Source organism: Citrus clementina, unplaced genomic scaffold (genome assembly GCF_000493195.1).
Source record: "Citrus clementina cultivar Clemenules unplaced genomic scaffold, Citrus_clementina_v1.0 scaffold_9, whole genome shotgun sequence".
Taxonomy (NCBI): domain Eukaryota; kingdom Viridiplantae; phylum Streptophyta; class Magnoliopsida; order Sapindales; family Rutaceae; genus Citrus; species Citrus x clementina.
The window spans coordinates 31,018,524-31,038,822 of NW_006261964.1; the positions used below are offsets into that span (position 1 = coordinate 31,018,524).

Here is a 20,299-nt window from a genome sequence, read left to right on the forward strand (position 1 = left end):
TATTGTCATAATTAATTATAAACAATAATAATGTTATCCTCATCATCCAAAATCTCTTACCCAACTGGCCCATTCAGCCACCGTGGGACTAAAGTCATGGGGCCTTCGTTCCATTTTTCAACTAGGCCTGAGGCCTACTCATCGACAAATCAACTTGGATCCGAACCCAAACTTTGTGCTTTCGTCACTGGGCCCAAGGTCCAATTCGACATAAACAAGCTCAAATATGTAATAATAATAATACATTTTTATTTTTTAATCCCAGTAAATAATAATGACGTAACGCTTATCGATATCACACGTCAGTAGATAGTGAATCGATGATAAAAAATAGTGAACTTGCTGAATGCGGGTCGTATTTACAAACAAAAATCCTGCAACTTTTGGGATCAAAGATCCCAAATCGAATCTTTCATTTCAGTTCAGTTGTCATCACGCGAAACAGTAATAAAAGAGTAGTACACCAAACAAAGGACGAAGATGACGTTGAGTGGAGTGGCACGTGTGGCATTTGTGGGCTCTCGCAGGATTTTCGCATCACATTTGCCAAGCATGCAGAGCTACACTCCTGCTTTCTCTCGCCAGGCAAGCACTTGACTTGGCCTTTTTTTTTTTTTTTTCAAAATTATATACTAACCGATCAGCCTTGCTACTCTTTTTGTATCTGAGAAAGTTTGTTATGCGTTCTGGGTACTGTTCTATCCATATGAATGTTCAAAACTCAGTTTTATTGAAATATTTGGTTAATCTGAGGGTGATCAACTGATCATTTTGGGATAGTGTTTACTCAGCTGCTTGATTTCGTGTTTTTTTTTTTCATAATTGAGATGATGTTGTGTATGATCGATTGACTGAATGCAGCTATGACATTACATGTTTTTCTTTCGTAGAGCTGTCTTGGGTTGTTATGAATTTTTCAGTCTCTTTGAATCAAAGGTCTTTTGTTCTCTTAATGTCATTTAAGATGTAATATATGTTGTTTAACGGTGCTAGCTTTTCAGTTTCTTTAGTGTTCCAATTCTGCACTTTGGGAAATTTTTTTCAATGTATAGCTGAAAGGAAAGGTTTGTGAAATTTCTAAACAAGGGAATTGTATGCCAGATGAGTGTGGGGATGAAGAGCGTTACTGACCGGCTTCGTGATTCTGGCCTTTTACGGACTCAGGGTCTTATTGGAGGGAAATGGATTGATGCATATGATGGGAAGACTCTGGAGGTTTGGAGAAAAATAATTTATTTTCTTCTACAATGTTCTTCTTAATTTGCAACTATATTGGGTTGAATCTTTGACTACTTGGAGTCCTCCATGTCAGAACTTTTTGGAAAACACAAAAGACTTAGTAGATGCCGTATTATGCAAGTATATTGGTTCCATAGTGTGTGTTTTTATAACGTCAATTAAATGTATTTCATTTTATGACAGGTCCACAATCCAGCAACTGGCGAAGTGATAGCAAATGTATCGTGTATGGGAGGAAAGGAAACAAAAGATGCTATATCTTCGGCTTTTGATGCGTTTAATTGTAAGAACTTGTGACTGAACATCTGTGCGTATATGATTTACTCTTTCGCAGCATTTAGCCTATTTTTGACAAACTAAACCATCAATGCTTGTAATGCTTTAATATTACCAAAAAATGCCATTGGAACTTTGAAATTTACAACTTGACTCTATTTGATTTTTGTACCTGTAGTACCTCGGTGGTTCCTGAAGTAATGTCTTTCTTGATTCATATCTATTGCATGATACTTCTTTGTTAAAGAAAAATATAAAGCAGATGTCCATTCATTCTCAATGATAAGTCATCTGTAAAATGAAGTGTGCTTTTTTCCTTCTAGAGAGGATTGGTATTGCAACTTGGAACCTACTACTGAAGGTTACTGGATAACACTCGTTAGAAGCAAATATTTAGGAGCATTGACGGAACGCCAATCAATTTTTTTCTGAATCCACTTGATGCTGTTAGTCTTGCTTAGAATGCTAAGCTCTTTATTTGCTAACCTTGGTGCTGAAGGATATTCATAACCAAATTAGCTAGGGGGCTTATTTTTGGTTTATAGTATCTGGGATCTGGGATATTTATGTGATTAGTAATTAGTGTGTTGCTTAATTTTGGCCTATTATCTGTGTAGCTTGGAGCAAGCTTACTGCTGCTGAGAGAAGCAAGGGTTTGCGGAAATGGTATAACCTATATCCTTGACCATCTGCTTTGATAGAATATCTAGAATGATCTTAAAAAGTGGGTGCAGACCAGAGCATGCTTAGTATTTATAGAGTTTTGTGTAATATGTGTGGGTGTGTTAATTTCCAGAACATGAAGAGAGAAAATTTCACAGAATTTCACATTTGAATGCTTCTTTATGTATTTTTGCTCAAAGACTTTGGAAAACTTATTATTGTGCTTTTAAGGTGACTCTTTTCCGTTGATGATTTTTTGGCAATTTATCCTGAAAGCTTTTTTTTTTTCCTTTTAATAAGATGCTTATTATTCATACCAAAAGCATTGTTGACTTGCTTTGATTAAAGTTTCCGTTGAAGTTTAATTATGTGCCTAATTATAACATGGCATACAATTGGTTCTGGTGCTGGGAGATTCTGTTCTCTCACATAGACCTTGATATAATTTTTCTTTATATCTATTCTAAGGTATGATCTACTGATGGCTCACAAAGAAGAGCTTGGCCAACTAATAACATTGGAGCAGGGGAAACCTCTTAAAGAAGCTGTCGGAGAGGTAAACCATTAAAAGTTTGCCTTTAGGAATTTAAGTAATCGGTATACCCCACATATTTTTGTTTTGTTGTTGATTTTTTATTATTTTCAATGTTTACATTTTTGGATTTAACATACAGGTTGACTATGGAGCCAAGTTTATTGAGTTCTATGCAGAGGAGGCGAAACGTGTATATGGTGATATAATTCCAGCAACTCTGCCTGATCGCCGGATATTTGTTCTAAAGCAGGTGGCCTTTTGTTTTCAAGTCCTATATCATTACCACGTATCAGTGAATTAATTCTTTTGATAAATTTTTGTTTACTTCCACTCAAAATATTAGTGTCATGTGGAATTTCAATTCAACCACACCTTTAATCAAACAATCTGCTTCTCTATTCTATGATTTGAGAATCCATTAGCACAAGATGATAACAGAAATACTCTATCCAAGGGCTGTTGACGCAGCTTTCCATCAGGTTGACTTTTGTCGACTCAATCTTCCTCAAAAATCATGTGAGGAATAGCATGCACTTTAAACCTTCTAAGTGCTAGGATATCATAAGCGGTTAGGGAAGTCAGTCATCGTGTGACACAAATCCTTCCAACATCCAACTTTTTCGGATTTATTGAAGTAATTATTGGCAATAAGCTTGAATTGAACCATATAGGTTTTAAACCGCCTTTAAAGAATTAATTCTCCTTCTTTGGAAGATGTTATTTTTGTCTCCTTTTTAAATAGTTTTTGCAATCTTTCATCTGCTTTATCTTGCTTGAGGATCTGGAAACTGGAAAGCTGATATTTGATTTCTTATGTTTTTGTATTTGCTTTTAGATGGGCAATTCTTGATATTAAACTTTTTCATACTCTTTGTTAGACATTGTGTGATCTTCTTATATAATCTACTTTTCATTGTTTTTATGCGCAGCCTGTAGGTGTTGCTGGTGCAATTACACCGTGGAACTTTCCCTTGGCTATGATTACCCGAAAGGTGTTTCCACTTGTGCAATTTTAAGTTATTGTCTCAGAATTTTTTTTTTTTTAAATAGTTTGCACACACATGTATAACTGTTTTAAAAGCAGCCAGCCTTTTATCATATAAGTTGAGTGTTTGTATTGATATTTTTAACAGGTTGGTCCGGCCCTTGCTTGTGGTTGTACAGTGGTTCTAAAACCCTCTGAATTTACACCTCTCAGTGCTTTAGCAGCAGCTGAGCTCGCCTTGCAGGCTGGAATCCCACCGGTAATTCTTAAAGAGAATTTTGGAAGTTTGCTGTTCATTTGGCTCTTGTAAGCTAAACCATTGCTGTACACTGAAATGCATTGATGTATAGGGGAATTAGTACTCTCAGCTGGACCTTCTTGAGTTGGGGACTATTGACTTGACTAAAAGTAGTAATTTTTAATTGAAATTTCTGTTTTGTCATTAATTTGATTATTCTTATTTTTGTACTTTTTCAGGGTGTTGTGAATGTGGTTATGGGGAATGCTCCTGATATTGGTGATGCTTTGCTCACGAGCCCACAGGTTTTACTTTCTTAAGATATCTCCCAAACTTTTTATTAAGTGACCTTTTGTTAATCTCATGGGTGATTGTCAGATATACAAATTGTAGAAACTTTGAGTAGCTTTGAATAACTTATTCAGGTGAGGAAGATTACATTTACTGGCTCAACGGCTGTTGGAAAGAAACTGATGGCGGGAGCTGCAGGGACTGTTAAAAAGGTGTGTAGGGTATGACAGTAATGTGTAACCCTAAGCGAGGAGGCTTTAGATATCACCATATTAGCTTGATGCTCTTAACTTGTCTCCTTTAGGTATCTTTAGAGCTTGGTGGCAATGCACCCTGCATAGTCTTTGATGATGCAGACCTGAATGTGGCAGTCAATGGAGCGGTGAGTTGGATTGTCTATAAGTTTCTTATGCAAAGCAAAAGAAAAGTGATTCTCTAAGCATACTTATTTTAATAGTTTGCTCTCATGCTAGATCCGTTTGTCAATGGAGGACAACTAAATCAGACCCTGATAAAAAATGACAACATTTAATATTCTTGTTCCCTCAATTTTTGTTTCAAAAGTATTCATTTAAATGATAAACTTTGTCACTTTTTTTTTATTCTGCCTTAGGAGTTGTACTGCAACACTAAGTATGCAATTAAATGATAAATACCCCACGAGGACACATATTATGCTCAAAAGTCTAGTACTCTAGTCAGGGTTATGTATTTTACTTTTTTCTATGTTACGGGCATCAGTTTTAGAAATAGAATGACATTATTTACATTTGTGCTGGTCAAGGTCTTTTCAAATGGTTTGAACAATAAACTGATACATTCACTTTGATAATTTTGAGTTTACAGATCTATCATTCTACAATGATTAGCTACTAGAATTTAGATTCCATTTAACTAGTTTCCATATCTTGTGGTTAGTAGCTGTATTTCTTTAGTATAAACCAATATTCTATTTTAGCAGAGCTCACTATTACTTATTTTGTAAATACCTAAACCTAGTTGGCAGAAACCTTACTTTTTTTTGCATTCTTAATTATTGGGAAGTGTTCTCCCCATGGTAATGCTAATCAAATTCATTTATGCAGCTTGCGGCAAAGTTTCGTAACAGTGGGCAGACCTGTGTATGTGCAAACAGAGTACTTGTTCAAGAAGGTATATGTGGACATATGTTAAAGATGGATTATGGATTAACGATTTTTTTTCTTAATAATATAGTTATGTTCTCGGTTTCATTTTTCTCCTCAATGTGAAAATATTTTTGTTATTGGTTTTAAAATGTATTATCTGGTCGCTTTCTTGTGTAAATTTACGCAGGCATTTTGTGCAGGCATTTATGAGAAATTTGCAGATGCTTTTTCAAAAGCCGTCAAGAACCTGAAGGTGGGGGATGGCTTTGGCGAAGGTGTAGTCCAGGTATTCATCCTTTACTTTTTCACTGAAATGAATGTTGTGGTTGCATCATTGATCTTCTCATCTGTTTGATGTTATTCTACTTTTTGACATCTGGTACAGATATATGGATAATGCCACTTATCCATTGATGAAATGTGCGTGCAACTTATTAATGATCCTATTACAATGAATTTGCTTGAAATAGTAATCCATTTGTATGTTTCTTTTTCCATGAGTATATGTTTGGCCTTGGATTAACTCGCATTACTAAATTTGTAGATATATGAAATTCTTTATGCAGTTTTATGTAAGCTTGTTATTTTTTTCCTTTCATTATGACTTTGAACTTCATCGGATCATATGTTTAACTTTTGATTTCTACACAGGGTCCACTAATTAATAAAGCTGCATTGGAAAAGGTCAGATATACTCTTGGAATTTTTAAGTTACCAGCTACTGCTGTATCTGTGTCTGCTTCCAGTCTTTGATAAATAGATTTCTGCTCCATTTGGTTGCTCTGGAACTTTGACAGGTTGAAACTTTTGTGGAAGATGCTGTTTCCAAGGTTTGTTTCCTCTCCTATTTTATTGGATATAGTAGTGTTTATTTTGGTGCCAAGAACTGTTATTTCTTCTGAAGTAGTACCATCTTGAAAATTGTCCAGAGTAATGTTCTTTTTGTGTAACGTTGATTGTTTTGTGTATTTCGTTTTCCTCTTTAAGTTATAATCTAGGAGTACTGCTGTTTGTTTTGGTAGTTCATATGATGAACTAAAAAGGTCGGACATGTGGCCTGCTGGCAATTTACATGGAAGATCTTGCATATTTTACATCATTAAGAAGAGACATGACCTGTTGGCCCACCTTTTTCCTGAAAGGACCTTGGACAGTATCAATATGTTATATTTATTGGTTTATCCTGTATTGTGTTACTGTTCACCAAGAACAAAAGCAATGAATAGTCTGGATTGCTGTACATGTCGGTTTCAATTAGCATTGCATTGCTATGTTCTATTTTCTCTTCCTGCCTAGCTAGGAACTATTATTTATTGGTATGGGAAATTTTTACTGTAGTGCTTTCAGTAAAACATTTGATTGACCTTAATTTTATTTGAAGGGAGCAAAAGTCCTTCTTGGGGGTAGAAGACATAGCCTTGGAATGACATTTTATGAGCCTACAGTCCTTAGCAATGTCAAGAGTGAGATGCTTGTTTCGAGGTAAGCCTTGCATGATAAGCTACAATTAAGTTGATATTATCAATATTAATATTTGTTTGGGTAATTATCCTTTACTGCAATGAATCTCAGATTAGGGTATTTCTAATGTTCTTGGCAAATGCTGAGGGAATAATAGTTAATTAGTTTGATATTTATTCTAGAACCAACGTAATGGACTAAGAAACAACAAACTATCACTGAGAGACAAACACCTCTCTCTCTAAAATTTTCCCTGTTCTTCTATCTAGAAATTTCTTTTATGATCATTCCTGAATTTCCAAGAGAAGAAACCAATTTGTATTTGAATTTCTTATTGGGCAGATAATAATTATTGAATCCTTTCCTTTTTTTTCTTTAGAGTAGTTGGAATAGCTAGAGTTATTTAAATCACTTCTCTCCATTTATAGATGTTATCACGTAAATATGTCAGTCTGCAAAAGTTTGATTAGATCTAGCAATTTGGTTTGTGTCTTACGACATATATTGTTACCTCAGAGAGGAAGTATTCGGACCTGTGGCCCCACTTCTATGCTTCAAAACTGAGGAGGAAGCTATCCATATGGCCAATGATACCAATGCAGGTTCTTTTGTCAAATCTGATTTCTCAAATTTACTAAAGAAAGCATAACGTGTTGCCTACCTAATTCTGCAATCGCAGTTGATTGGTAACCTTAACGAATTCACATTTTGAATGATTAGCAACATATTTTCCTCTTCAATGTGTAATATTCAGGGTTAGCTGCTTATATATTTACAAACAATCTTCAACGTACATGGCGTGTCTCTGAAGCTCTAGAATATGGACTCGTTGGTGTTAATGAAGGATTAATTTCAACAGAGGTTGGCCTTATTTGGTTTCACCGATGCATAAACAATAAAAGAAACTTGCAGATTGCTTATTACTTGTTTGTTTCATTGTAGGTGGCTCCTTTTGGTGGTGTTAAACAATCTGGTCTTGGACGGGAAGGTTCAAAGTATGGGATGGATGAATTCCTGGAAGTAAGTAAAATGAAAATACCGTTTTATATAAATTTTTAAAAATTTTAGGGAAGTTAAAATGACGTAATCAACTTTCCCCGTATTTTCTGGGGATTTTATTGAGTTAGTGGATTGCATTTGACTTGGTTCATCTGTAGGAATTACATTTATTCATCACTGATGCCACAAATCTGAATGACTTGCTACTGTAATGGAGCCACAACTACCATTTTTTAGAATGATTTATATGAGTTGTTTGATTTTTTTTCTTTGTGTACTATTTATTTTATTTTGCATAACACCAAGGACCTGAAAGAATCGTCAAGAAATTTGGGTTTTACTTTTCTGTGGTGATCGTATTGAAGCATCCTTTCATTATATGCAGATAAAATATGTGTGCTTGGGAGACATGAACAGAAAATGATGGGCCAGTTTTGTACCTGTATGTTACCGGGCTTATGGAGAAGGTTTGGATCTTGTAGCTCCACTTAGTTGACTTTTATTTGACAACATTTGTTTTTAAAGTTAAATGATTTATTTTATGCAGAAGGAAGGAGCCTTTAGTACTGCCTTTGAACTGTATTTTGAAGACGGATTGGAATAGTGTGAGCCTCAAGCGTTTGATGTGGAGGTAGTAGTGAGCCATAGTTGGTTTGCTATTGATACCCCATGTACATAAATAAGTTTGCAAAATGGAACTTGAATGTCTAGTAGTGAGCCATAGGTGGTTTGCTATTGATACCCCATGTACATAAATAAGTTTGCAAAATGGAACTTGAATGTCTGGTGTCATAAAGATTTTGCCGTCAACACCCAAAACCTAATGGGAAAGAACTTTTCTTCTTTTGGTATCATTACATTTCCGCGGGGTTATGTTTCTCTTGATCAGATATGAATCAAGATTCCATGGTATTTATACCCCCCCATCTTTCTGTAACAGTGTTGCTTCAGTACTCTCTTTGCATAACAATTTGTAAAGGTTTTGTTGGTGGAATCGCTTGTGTTTGTGACAACACAGTATAAACTGTTTGGTACGTATATTTTGCGATGATGGTAACTTGATGAACTCAAGAAACCAGACTCATTGCAAATCAGATCATATGATAGGGAAGAGCCTGGGCCGCTAGCTCATTTCATGATATGATTCAGGACTATCCAGCCAACCTTAACAAAATTGGAGTCCCACATTTCAGTTAAAAAGAGAGTCCAGAACCAATACCAATTCCTTCTCTTTTAAAATGTTACCAGAGAAGAATAGGACATCCAAATCTCCATGGATTGTTCTAATATGTACAAACAAACCCCGAATGTTTCGAGGAGTGAGAACACACAGTTCTTGTTTGAGCTGTTATGGTTGATACTAAATAAAACATTAGATTCGATGTCCCTGAATGACCCGAAAATTTGAGGAGCAAGAGTTTTTTGTGTTCATTTCCTGAATCGTCCGAGTCTTACTACATATTTCGACAAACTTTGAGCATATCATGTAGATTAATATAATATAAATATCTATCTATGTTAATTTAATAGAGGTATGAAAAGTCACATCATTTGGTAATAGATTCTTTCTGCAACATAACAATTGAATACACACAAAAATATTGTAACTTAATTTTCACCACAAATTGTATACTATGCACTCAAAAGTTGCCCTTCAATGCCTTCACCTGCAAGCTAACTTGCATCTTATTGCATGAATCAATTTCTATGGTTCTACTTTAAGGTCAAGAAAATATCAATCACCGAGATCATGTAATGTGATTTGAGGATTTCCGTTGCAGACCATTAAGTACGGGAAATGGATAACGCAGCACACAATCAATTCCCATTAGGAAAGTGAGAAACCAGATAGAAAAGAGAGAGGCTTTGTAAAGTATTCTAAATGGAACATAAAGATGGGACCCGCAAATTCCCCATCAAAAGGAATATATTCATTTTAAAGAATAATTCTCTAGATGCTTGAAATTCAAGCAAACATGGCCTTAACATTAAGCCAACTCAACTTTTTTTTTTTTTGCCCTTTCCCTTTCCCTTTATTTATTTATTTATTTTTTTCTTTTTGTTCTCTGGATTATAGATTTTAGTTAAGTAATATCGAGAACTAAAAGTTAAACTCTAACTTTGCTTGATTATATTATGCAGCGGACAGCTATGTGTGACAATTGTAGTCTAAAGAGGAATCTCCAAATCTTAAATGAATTAATGCCTTTGCTTTTCTTTACATATGGACAGACAACTGCCCAAACATAAGGCAATTTCATATTATTCACAAAGGAAAGCTATTGGGGCTGGCCTTACAATAGATATGAGAAATTGAACTTCAATGTTGTAAATCTGGATATTATCAATTTCCCCCACTACTGAAATCAATATATACTATTTATTTTCTTCCTGTTTTCATAATAGTTAATAAATCATTTGGCATTATAATTTTATAATATTGGTCTTATTTTTAAATACACTTTTATTCATATTTATTATTAATTAAATAAATTATACAAATGAAAATTAAAATAAAAATTTTTATGTACTAAAAATCAGAAATATAAGTTTCAGTGGAAATAAAAAATTGATAATAAGATATTTTTCTTATACTTTTTTTGTTATATTTAAATATTTTTCCTTGTATAAATATATACTTTATATTCCCAAGATAAAATACCAAGCAATGACATATTTACGCTTCTTTTCCTTTAAAATTTTCATGCTAAATTAAACAGTTATTGGTTGTTCTAAAAACGTTAATGGGATCAATGATATATATAGATTACAATAGGGGGAAATTAGCAATCTTCCATTGTAAATCTTTTATTCTCACATACCATGCATATATGCATTGGCTTGATTTAGATTGATGAGTGGCAATGTTATGTGAATTGTTTAGAAAATTAAACTACATAGCCAAAAAATCATAATCCTAGCCAATAACGGATCCAAGAATGGAATAAGTCGTGAATTAGATGGTTACAAAGAAGAATCCTCCTTTAATTGTCAAAGAAGAAAGCATTTATTCCCATTTAGATTTTGGTAAATAGCACACAAATTTTTTATTTTTTAAATTTTTTTTATCATCTCCCGCTAGATTTGACATCTTGCATGAGCTTTAAAAAGGAGAGATGTGGAGAGCTTTATAATGTTCTTTACTCATCTTCATTCACTTCTTTTTTTTACTAAGAGTGGGTCCATTCTCAATATGTTGAGTTTGACCTATTCAAGTCATTTATTTAATAGATATTTGTCGTTAATATTGGTTTGGATGAGAAGACAATCTTCAAAACGACAAAAGATATGAGAAGTTGAGTCCCAAGAAGCTTTAGAAAATGAGAGGTCCCCTTGCTCATATTATCAAAAGCTCCACATTCGTTGCCCTTTATGCATTGATGTTCACAAATTCACATAATAAGAACCACATAGACCCCTAAAGTTGCTTGCATCTCATGTTGCCTAGTGCCTTAATTTCACACCTATTATCCAAAAAGATTTTGATTATTTGTCTTGTAAGCTCAATTTCAAATTCTTATCCATACTTTTTTTTTGGTATATTAAACTATCTCGTATACGAAGACCACATTAGGTCTTGACTAATCCAGATTCGAGCTGAGTAGAACTATTAGGGCGGCAAAGTTCTCCCAACAAGTATTTAACGTAGCTGCATTCTCAAGTCTCGAACCGAGAACCTTGGTTAAACTAAAACAGCCCCATGTCAGCTGATATACACGCTTGTTGGTTTCTTATCCATACTTTGTTGATAATAAAGGCATGCATAAGTATATCACATAATGTGGCAATGGGGAATACTTGATTCCATGGGATTCATCCCAGAAAGTTTTGGATATGGTTACTAAACCTCTAACTCACATAAGACCTCATTAATTTACCAAAATGCTAGAACGAGAAAGAGATTTATTATCAATTTAATATGTATAGCAAACATGAGAATGGCCATGAATCTAATATCTAATAATAGAATAATAGAATCTTTAATCATAATATCAGATACATTTTTCATAATATTATGAATTTTTTTCTATCCTGTCAAGTATCAAGGAAACCTTTTTCTTGGTAATGACATAAAGAAAGTCTTCGTGCTTCTAACCATCATAGCTGAGAGAGTTATTAGTTCATGATAAGCTAAAAAGGTGATTGTACTATTCTCTAATGATGCACATATATAATGGCTAGATTATATTTATATGTTTTATAACTGCTTATATTGAAGAGAACGGTTCAAGGAAAGAAGAGTAAAGTGTAACATATAGTCCATCATCATTGCTTGATGGGTCTCACTCATCATATCTTATGCTTATTAAAAAGTTTCACATGGTAGAAGAACAAAACTATAAAGATATACTCTACTTTAGGTGATGGAAAAAGATACATTACTCTCAGACATTACAGATATGTACATTAATATTATTACAATGCAGAGATCCTGATCTCCCCCCACCCCCAAAAAAAATTGTTTGCTCTATGAAAATGTGATTAGAGATATTTCGTTTCTGTAAATTGTCAGAGATACATGTCGGTATGTTGAGTACGTTACATCTTAGAATTATGATATGTGTGTATATCGAAGAGAGAGAGAGAGAAAGAATCTTTTTGGCAAAGGAATGGCTGCTGCATATTAGAATAGGTGCACTTTATTTCAATTGTTGATTATTATTATTATATAAAATAAATTGTAAGTGTTACATTTTCCTTTATGCAAGGTTGGCTTGTACCTTATACGTTCAACTTGACCAAAGCCATTAGCTAGCTAGCTCGTCTTAAAAAACGCACCCTATTCTCCTCTATTTGCATCGCATTTGTTCTTGAATCTCTTTGTATTCTCCAAGTCCCCTCTTAGAGAGAGAAAGAGAATAATGTTCCAACACCACAAGAAGCCCTCTTCTATGAATTCCCATCATGATAGGCCCTTGTGTGTTCAAGGTGATTCTGGCCTTGTCCTCACCACTGACCCTAAGCCTCGTCTCCGTTGGACCGTCGAGCTCCATGAACGCTTTGTTGATGCTGTCACTCAGCTTGGAGGACCAGATAGTAAATACTTCAAACTAAATCTTTTAATTTATCACTCTCTTTAATTAATTTTTCAACTACAATACTTCTCCTCTCTTTCAATCATCTTTTTCGCTTGTTAATGTTAATCTGTATTGGTTTAATTGGTAATGAATTTTCAGAGGCCACACCAAAAACTATCATGAGAGTTATGGGTGTGAAGGGGCTTACGCTTTACCACCTAAAAAGCCATCTTCAGGTTTGAATGGAACAATTAATATTTCTTGCATGCACATCTTTTTTGAATTTGCTTTTGATCTAATTAATACCACTTGGTCGTGTTTTCGATATCAGCGGCTTCTTCTTTTTCTTTTTCTTCTTCTTTTGATTATTATTTTAATTTCTCCTCTATTGGTTTAATTAGAAATTCAGGCTAGGCAAGCAACCTCACAAGGAATTCAATGATCACTCCATAAAGGACGGTAAGCTAGCTGGAGAGAGGAGAGGTTACTTTCTTTCTAGGGTTTTAATGAATTATCCCCATTTATTCTTTTAATGACCTTCTTTCTTTTACCAATAATTTAGCTATTAACTATTAACAATTTTTTTTTATAAAATTAAAATTTTTTTTTATGCATTCCAACTTCAGGCTTAGATCTTCAACGAAACACTGCATCTTCATCTGGCGTGATCGGTCGCAGCATGAATGAGTATGTGCTGCTACCTACAATTTTTAAACCTTTTTTTTTTTTTAAATGTCCCATCTAGCTAGTAATTAAGAAGCAAGCACATGTAATATAGATAGATGGTTTTGACGAACGATAATAACAAGAATTAATCACCTAAGTTTTGTTTTTCATTTTTTATTTTTTGGGGTGTGGTGTTCCGATAATTTCTTGTGGAATGTGTGTGTGTGGCTGTATTTAACAGTAACTCACACATGGTTGATGCGATTAGGATGCAAATGGAGGTGCAGAGAAGACTTCACGAACAGCTCGAGGTAATTAAGTAAATAATTAAAATTTGTACATCTTGGATCTTCAAATTAAGAACAAATCCTTTAAGCACTTGACATATATACTCGTGCAGGTGCAAAGACACCTTCAGTTAAGGATTGAGGCTCAAGGAAAATATATGCAGTCAATCTTGGAGAAAGCTTGTCAAACCCTAGCATCTGGCGAAACCGTGACACCGGCAAGTTTTAAGGGCACTATTGGAAATCAGGCAGTTCCCGACGTGGGAACCATGAAAGATTTTTGTCCTCCTCTTAATTTTTCACAATTTCAAGACCTTAATCTATATGGAGGTGACCAAATTGATCATCTCCAACAAAATATGGACAGGCAATCATCACTAGATCATGGATTCATGCAGAGTAATGATAATATTTGCCTCGGGAAGAAGAGGCCTAGTCCTTATAATGGGGGTAGTGGCACTGGCAAGAGCCCTTTGATGTGGTCTGATGATCTGAGGTTACAAGATTTGGCCACGGCGCCGTGCATTGGACCTCAAGATGATCCTTTCAAGGGTGACCAGATTCAGATTGCACCGCCATCAAATGATTTGGATTCAATCTCAGATATTTATGAAACAAAGCCGGTGCTCTCTGGAGATGCCGTGAGTAGTGAGAAGAAATTTGAAGCATCATCAGCGAAGCTTGAAAGGCCATCGCCGCGAAGAACACCAATTTCAACGGAGCGGATGAACCCAGCTATGATGAATACTGGTGGCATGCAACAAGGAAGAAATTCACCATACGGGTGAATTAATGTTCTTCTAACGTAGATATTATTTTTAAGGGACCTAATATAAATTAATTATTTAAGTTCCCAAGTATGAGAGAATTAGGGTTTTAATTAGGTCTTGAAGATTAGCAATTTAATTACTTTAGGGTTTCCTCACAGCTATGACATAATGCCGTGCATGCATGGCAAAAACTTTATCTATTGAACTGCTACTTAAACAGTAAATCTGTACTTTATTTTATATATGACGATACTTGTCAAATCTTTCTGCTTTCTTGCAAAATGATTCATGAAGCTATATTGATTTGAAGTGATAATTCATATCCGTATCGTTTGATCTGTATATATAGAACTCAAATATATTCTCGATGCCATTGCTTTATATGTATCTGCTTCATTCTCACAAGACATACATCTCTGGTCATTCTCATGCTCCTTTTCCTTTTAGGTTTAATTTTTAGTTTCAATCCTTTATCATGCATAAAGTATTTTACATGAGATGAGTCACAGCTGCATGCAATGGTCTCGCACTAGAAACAACATTGTTTGTATATTATTTCAATTTTCTCTTTAAAGGAAAAGCATATCGTATGAAACTACACAATGCGAGCATCAAAATCATTTGATTAAACAGAAAAAGTTTTTATTGATTTTCGTAGGGGCGGGCATTGTTGCCCAAAACAGTAGGGTTCTCTATTCAGTCTGTGTCACTACACAAAAAGGAGAAAGAGCGAAGCTCCCATTGAAACCCCTCTCATATCAACCTTTTTTTTTTTTTTTTTTTTTTATCTTACACTTTTATAATTAGTGATTGTCTAATGTTGGAAAAATGAATATATTTAATTAAAAATATATATGGAAATTATTAAAAAAAAAGTAAGGGAATTGTTATAATTTTCCAATTTATTCCTAAAAATTTTCAGAATTAATTGAAAAATTAAATGCAAAATAAATAAATTGAACTGCATTAAAGAATTGAATGACACAATAGGGGGCTTCGCTATTTTTTCCTTATAAAAAAATCAAAATAAAATTGACAAATTGAACTTCATTTAAACAGTTCGATTTAATTCAAGATCGGTTAAACAATTGCTCACTTTACTACTATTACTACTACTACTACTATTATTATTATTATTGCTATTATTATTGCTATTATTATTATATGTAGTTCAATTTTCCAGGAGAAAATAGGCTACAATAGCTAGCTTGTTACACACGCAGCATGCATGTCTTTCGTAAAACACCGGAACATCGTCTCATTTAATTTATGCAAACATATAAACATATTAAATGAGTCATTCATTTAAAGAAGAAGAAGAAGAAGAAGAAGAAGAAGAAGAAGAAGAAGAAGAAGAAGAAGAAGGTTTTAGTTTAAAATAAAAGAGAAGAGACAAAAATCGAAGTAAGCAAAATATCGGTTACTTGGGTTGGCGAGTCAACATTCCTCAAGGTTACTATTACTATTTCTAATGCAGTAATCTTTTCGAAATACAGTTAAGAGTTAAGCCTTTTTTTTTTTTGGTTAGTTGCTCCAAGTTAGTTAGAATTCTCATCATTGCAGACAAAACCATTGGAAAACTCAAACTAAATAAAGATTACAAAATAATTACTCATATTTATTAATATAATCCCGATCAAAGCTAATAAAGATTTAGGGTTTCGGGGAAAGATATTATAATACATACAGTAAACAAATGAAAGCAAAAAGTTAATTTGAACCTTATACACAGGAGGATTGATAAAGAAGCTTCCTCTTGTTAATTAACAAGTGTTAATCAAATTTGAACAAAAGCAAAATTTCCCCTGAGGGAAACCGACAAAGGGTGTCTAATAACTTTCATGATGTTTTTTTCTTCTTTGGTACCAACAGTCCTTACTAGGGCATCCGGCACCGTTTTAGTGACCAGCCTTTTCGTCTATATTACTGTTAATGCTATGCTTTCAAATTTGTTAGCACAAAAAGCTACATGCCATGGGGTGTGGCTAAGTTACAGAATCTGTAACTTACAGCCAACCCATTTTGTGCAAGTATAGGCAAAAAAAGTGGGACCAAAACCTTGTAAATGGTGGCCAGCAGTGCTTCTTAAAATTGGTGGGCTGTAAGTTACAGAATCTGTAACTTACCATGCTCCCATGCGATGATGAGCTTTTAGTTAATAGAGAAAATTAATACATGATGGTGATTGATAAATAATGAGATAGAAAATAACAACGAATATATATTAATCATACACTTGTGACAAATCAATTGAGCTCAGGTATGTACGTTGGGATATGTTTGATGGGAATCATATGATAGATCTCGAAGAATCAAAAGATGATCGAGAAAATCGTGTAAATATGACAAGTATGTTAATACTTATTATATATGGAAAACAAATATGTAAGAAATCTCTTTAAGCTACATTGGGTCTTTGAGTTACATTGAATAATAAGAGTGAAAAATATAACCTTTTTGCAGTGGATCTCATAATTCTGTTAAATGTTTTTATTTTATTTTTCATTATTACTAAATTATTATCGATTACTATTTTTACATTGTATTTAATAATTACTAGACACACACACACACACATATATATATAGTAGCTTTCTGGTCATGGATTTTAAAGTGCGGGAAAATCCGGAAAAAATTTAAAACTACACAGTTTTAAAGGCTTATAGTTTTAAGTCTTTAAAACCATGCGGTTATATATATATACACATATGTGTGTGTGTATTGCCAAACAATTAAGTGGGTTATTGGTCAAATATTGAAGAATTTTGTTAATGCAATTAATTACATAATTAGTTGAAACGTCTTGTGGACCAAATAAAATAGATATAATTTGGTTGATTACTTAGTAGCAAAAAATGATATGTATGTGAATAATGAATAATGAAAATCAATAATATTAATTACTTGATTTATGTGTGTGTAACGTTGTTCGTGTTAAGGTGTGTGAAACTACCGGGCAATATACACCTTCACTATTAGTTACACTATCGTTTTTTCTAATAACAGAATCTACAATCTTTTTTTTTTTTTCATAGATTCTATTACTTTTTTTTAATCGATTATAGTATATTCTTTTTCTTTATTAGATTCTATTATATTTTTTAAAAAAGATAGAGAGGTGGACAAAATCAAAATTAATTTCTTAACCCGACCAAACTCTCGGGATATATTTTTATGCATGAGTAACAACAGTTTAAGTTCATTTGGAAAGACTAAGTAAGAAAAATCGACCTCTCCTTATCTCTCACTCTAGAATGGTAAATCTAAGATTAGATCGATGCAGAGGTTTTCTTTCTGTTCCAGAAAAGATTGTGGTGCTTCTGCCACTCACCTTTATTGGTTGCAGAGCGAAAAAAAAAAAAAAACAGCTCTGCAAGTTGGAAAGAGAGCTCCCTCACTCCACAAACAAACACATACACAAAGAGAGAAAGAATGAAAGTGAAGAAAAAGGGAAAAAAAGAAAGCTAATAAAGCCTAAAGCAGAGGAAGAATACAACGCACTTCCATGCTTGCTCATCTCGAGGAAGCTTCTCGCTTTATGTCTATAAAGTTACAGTCCTTGCATTGACATTAAAAGCTGACCATGCGTCATCTATACATATATAGATTTTTCCAGTCCGAACTTGTAATCCGAAATTAAAATTTGGAATGAGTTGTTAACGGTGTGAATATATTTTTATAACATATATTGTAAAAGTATATTCATACCACTATCGATTTGTCCTGAATTTTAAAAAAGTTTAGAATCTTAAACCAGATCATCGTAATCATCATGTGTATATGTATGTGTGTGTTTATACAAAAGTTCCAACTCAGAATCTTCAATTTATTAAAATATGAGAAAACTATTAAATCATATGGATTAATAGTATAATGTATAATACTATTAAACCATATGCTTTAATAGTTTTTCTGAACTTGAATAAAATTTAAAATTTTGGACTAGATTAGTACTCTCTTTCCCGCTCTCTCTCTCTCTCTCTCTCTCTCTCTCTCTCTCTCTCTCTCTCTCTCTCTCTCTATATATATATATATATATATGCGCTATTACATCCATAATTTTTAAGAATTTTCGTTAAAAGAATCAATGTATGGAACGAAGGAGTTATGTCCGAATTTTAGTTGTTAATTAATGATAAGATAATAACAACAAAATGAGTAATTTTTAAGGCATTGTTAACAGGGATCATGATTCTCTTCTAATCTGATCATGTCCTGAGCAAATAACTCAATCGATGATTAGTTGTTAATAAATAAAAAAAGTTAAATCTTACCCATATACTACCACTGAAAGACACATGTCACAAGATCTTTAAAAACTCAGTAGAGCTCAAATTAGGAGAGAATCATGTTCCTGTTAACAGACCGATGCATTTAATAAATATATATGTATAGTATATGAAGTAAAAGGGATGGTACGTAGATTGATCAATGTCCTTTCCATTTACATGAGCGGGATTTGAACCCTCCATTAAATTCATCGTATTGTTCGATAAGGTTAATTATTACAATATCATAATAAGCTAAGCTAGCGGATCTAGTTGATTTTCCAAGTAAATTTGAAGTGCTTCGGATTCGGCTCCCTCATTCATATCATCATATGATAGCTTTGGGTTCTGCAATGATGTTTCATTATATTTTTTTCCCAAACAAAAAGCACAGTCCAGAAGTTTCTTTTGTCCCACTTCTTTCTCCTTCTTTGTATCACTTTGTTTTATAGGTAGAGTGATAGAAAATGAGTCAAATTTCCAAGATAACATGCATGGAGATTTTGTTGTTATTTGCTTACCTTTATAAAGGAGAAAAGGAAAAAGAAAAAGAAGAAAGAAAAAAAACAAATTAATAACCCCTTAGCACGCTATATAGATTGCCTTTAAACAATGATCTTCGTCTATAGGATAAAGACATCCCACGTACGTCATCAGTATATAATACAGCCCCCAAAAAAAAAAATTGTCACATAAAATCAACCAAATATGGTAGATTAAGACAAATGATGGAACGAATTTAAGTACATGCAATATTTATATAGAATGGTCTCATTTACATTTTTTTTTTCCCAAATTTTTTTTATCTTGATTTGGATCAGGAATTCGTAAGATTTTTCGGAAAACATGTAACTAGTTTTGGATAAACTTATAGGAACGATGTGATGCATGCGATGAATTACGCTCTTACCCTTTTTTTGGCTTTTACAAAAACATTATTGCAGTAATATTTTTGACATTAATTGTTTAATCTATAAAAGAAAGTTAATTAGCAAATTCAGCAATAACTACTTATTAGCAAATTCAGAAATAATTTTTTTTTTTTTTTAAAAAAAGAAAGTAAACCTTTCAATTGATCACAACACATCAAACACATCTTGAACCTCACCTGGAATAACTCCTATCCGAGGAAGAGTTTCTTCCCAAAGCAAACTTAGCTAGGGAATGGGCATAAGCATTACATTGTCTTAGAACATGATGAACTGCAACTTCCTGAAAATTCCTTAACTGATTTTGGATTTTCAGAAATTATCCAAATTATTTCTATTCTGCTACCCTTAGTGTTGTTAACTAATTGTACCACCTCTAGGCAATCGGATTCTATGATCAATGAGGTTAACTCTGTTGCTCCAGCCACATGAAGACCCCACTGCACCGCTTCAGCCTCAGCAAAACTAACATTTCCCCTTAGATGAGCCTGGTTGATACCAGCCGCAATCGCCTTACCATTTGAATCTCTTATCACTGCTCCTAGCC

The 20,299-nt window shown here is 33.6% G+C and overlaps 2 protein-coding genes across 4 annotated transcripts; both read left to right on the plus strand.

Annotated features, from left to right (window-relative positions):
- Positions 1–347: 347 nt before the first annotated feature.
- Positions 348–8,808, plus strand: LOC18031917 (succinate-semialdehyde dehydrogenase, mitochondrial). The gene is made up of 21 exons (XM_006422230.2): positions 348–585; positions 1,102–1,215; positions 1,423–1,522; positions 2,133–2,181; positions 2,647–2,734; positions 2,853–2,963; positions 3,643–3,705; positions 3,847–3,957; positions 4,176–4,241; positions 4,362–4,439; positions 4,532–4,609; positions 5,313–5,379; positions 5,555–5,640; positions 6,006–6,038; positions 6,152–6,184; positions 6,736–6,836; positions 7,332–7,417; positions 7,570–7,676; positions 7,758–7,835; positions 8,200–8,281; positions 8,362–8,808. The coding sequence occupies exons 1-20, from the start codon at positions 481–483 to the stop codon at positions 8,236–8,238; spliced, it is 1,593 nt and encodes a 530-aa protein (XP_006422293.1). The 5' UTR covers positions 348–480; the 3' UTR covers positions 8,239–8,281; positions 8,362–8,808.
- A 3,758-nt stretch (positions 8,809–12,566) lies between these two features.
- On the plus strand, positions 12,567–14,617 carry LOC18032999 (myb family transcription factor APL). 3 transcript variants are annotated; one of them, XM_024184311.1, is made up of 6 exons: positions 12,567–12,851; positions 12,992–13,068; positions 13,234–13,315; positions 13,459–13,519; positions 13,767–13,809; positions 13,899–14,617. In XM_024184311.1, exons 1-6 carry the CDS (start codon positions 12,677–12,679, stop codon positions 14,571–14,573), a joined length of 1,113 nt encoding a protein of 370 aa, XP_024040079.1. In that variant the 5' UTR covers positions 12,567–12,676; the 3' UTR covers positions 14,574–14,617. The 3 variants fall into 3 exon arrangements, with proteins under 3 accessions (XP_024040079.1, XP_024040076.1, XP_024040083.1); XM_024184308.1 differs by having other exon boundaries at positions 13,234–13,291; positions 13,740–13,809; XM_024184315.1 differs by having other exon boundaries at positions 13,234–13,291.
- The last annotated feature ends 5,682 nt before the right edge of the window (positions 14,618–20,299 follow it).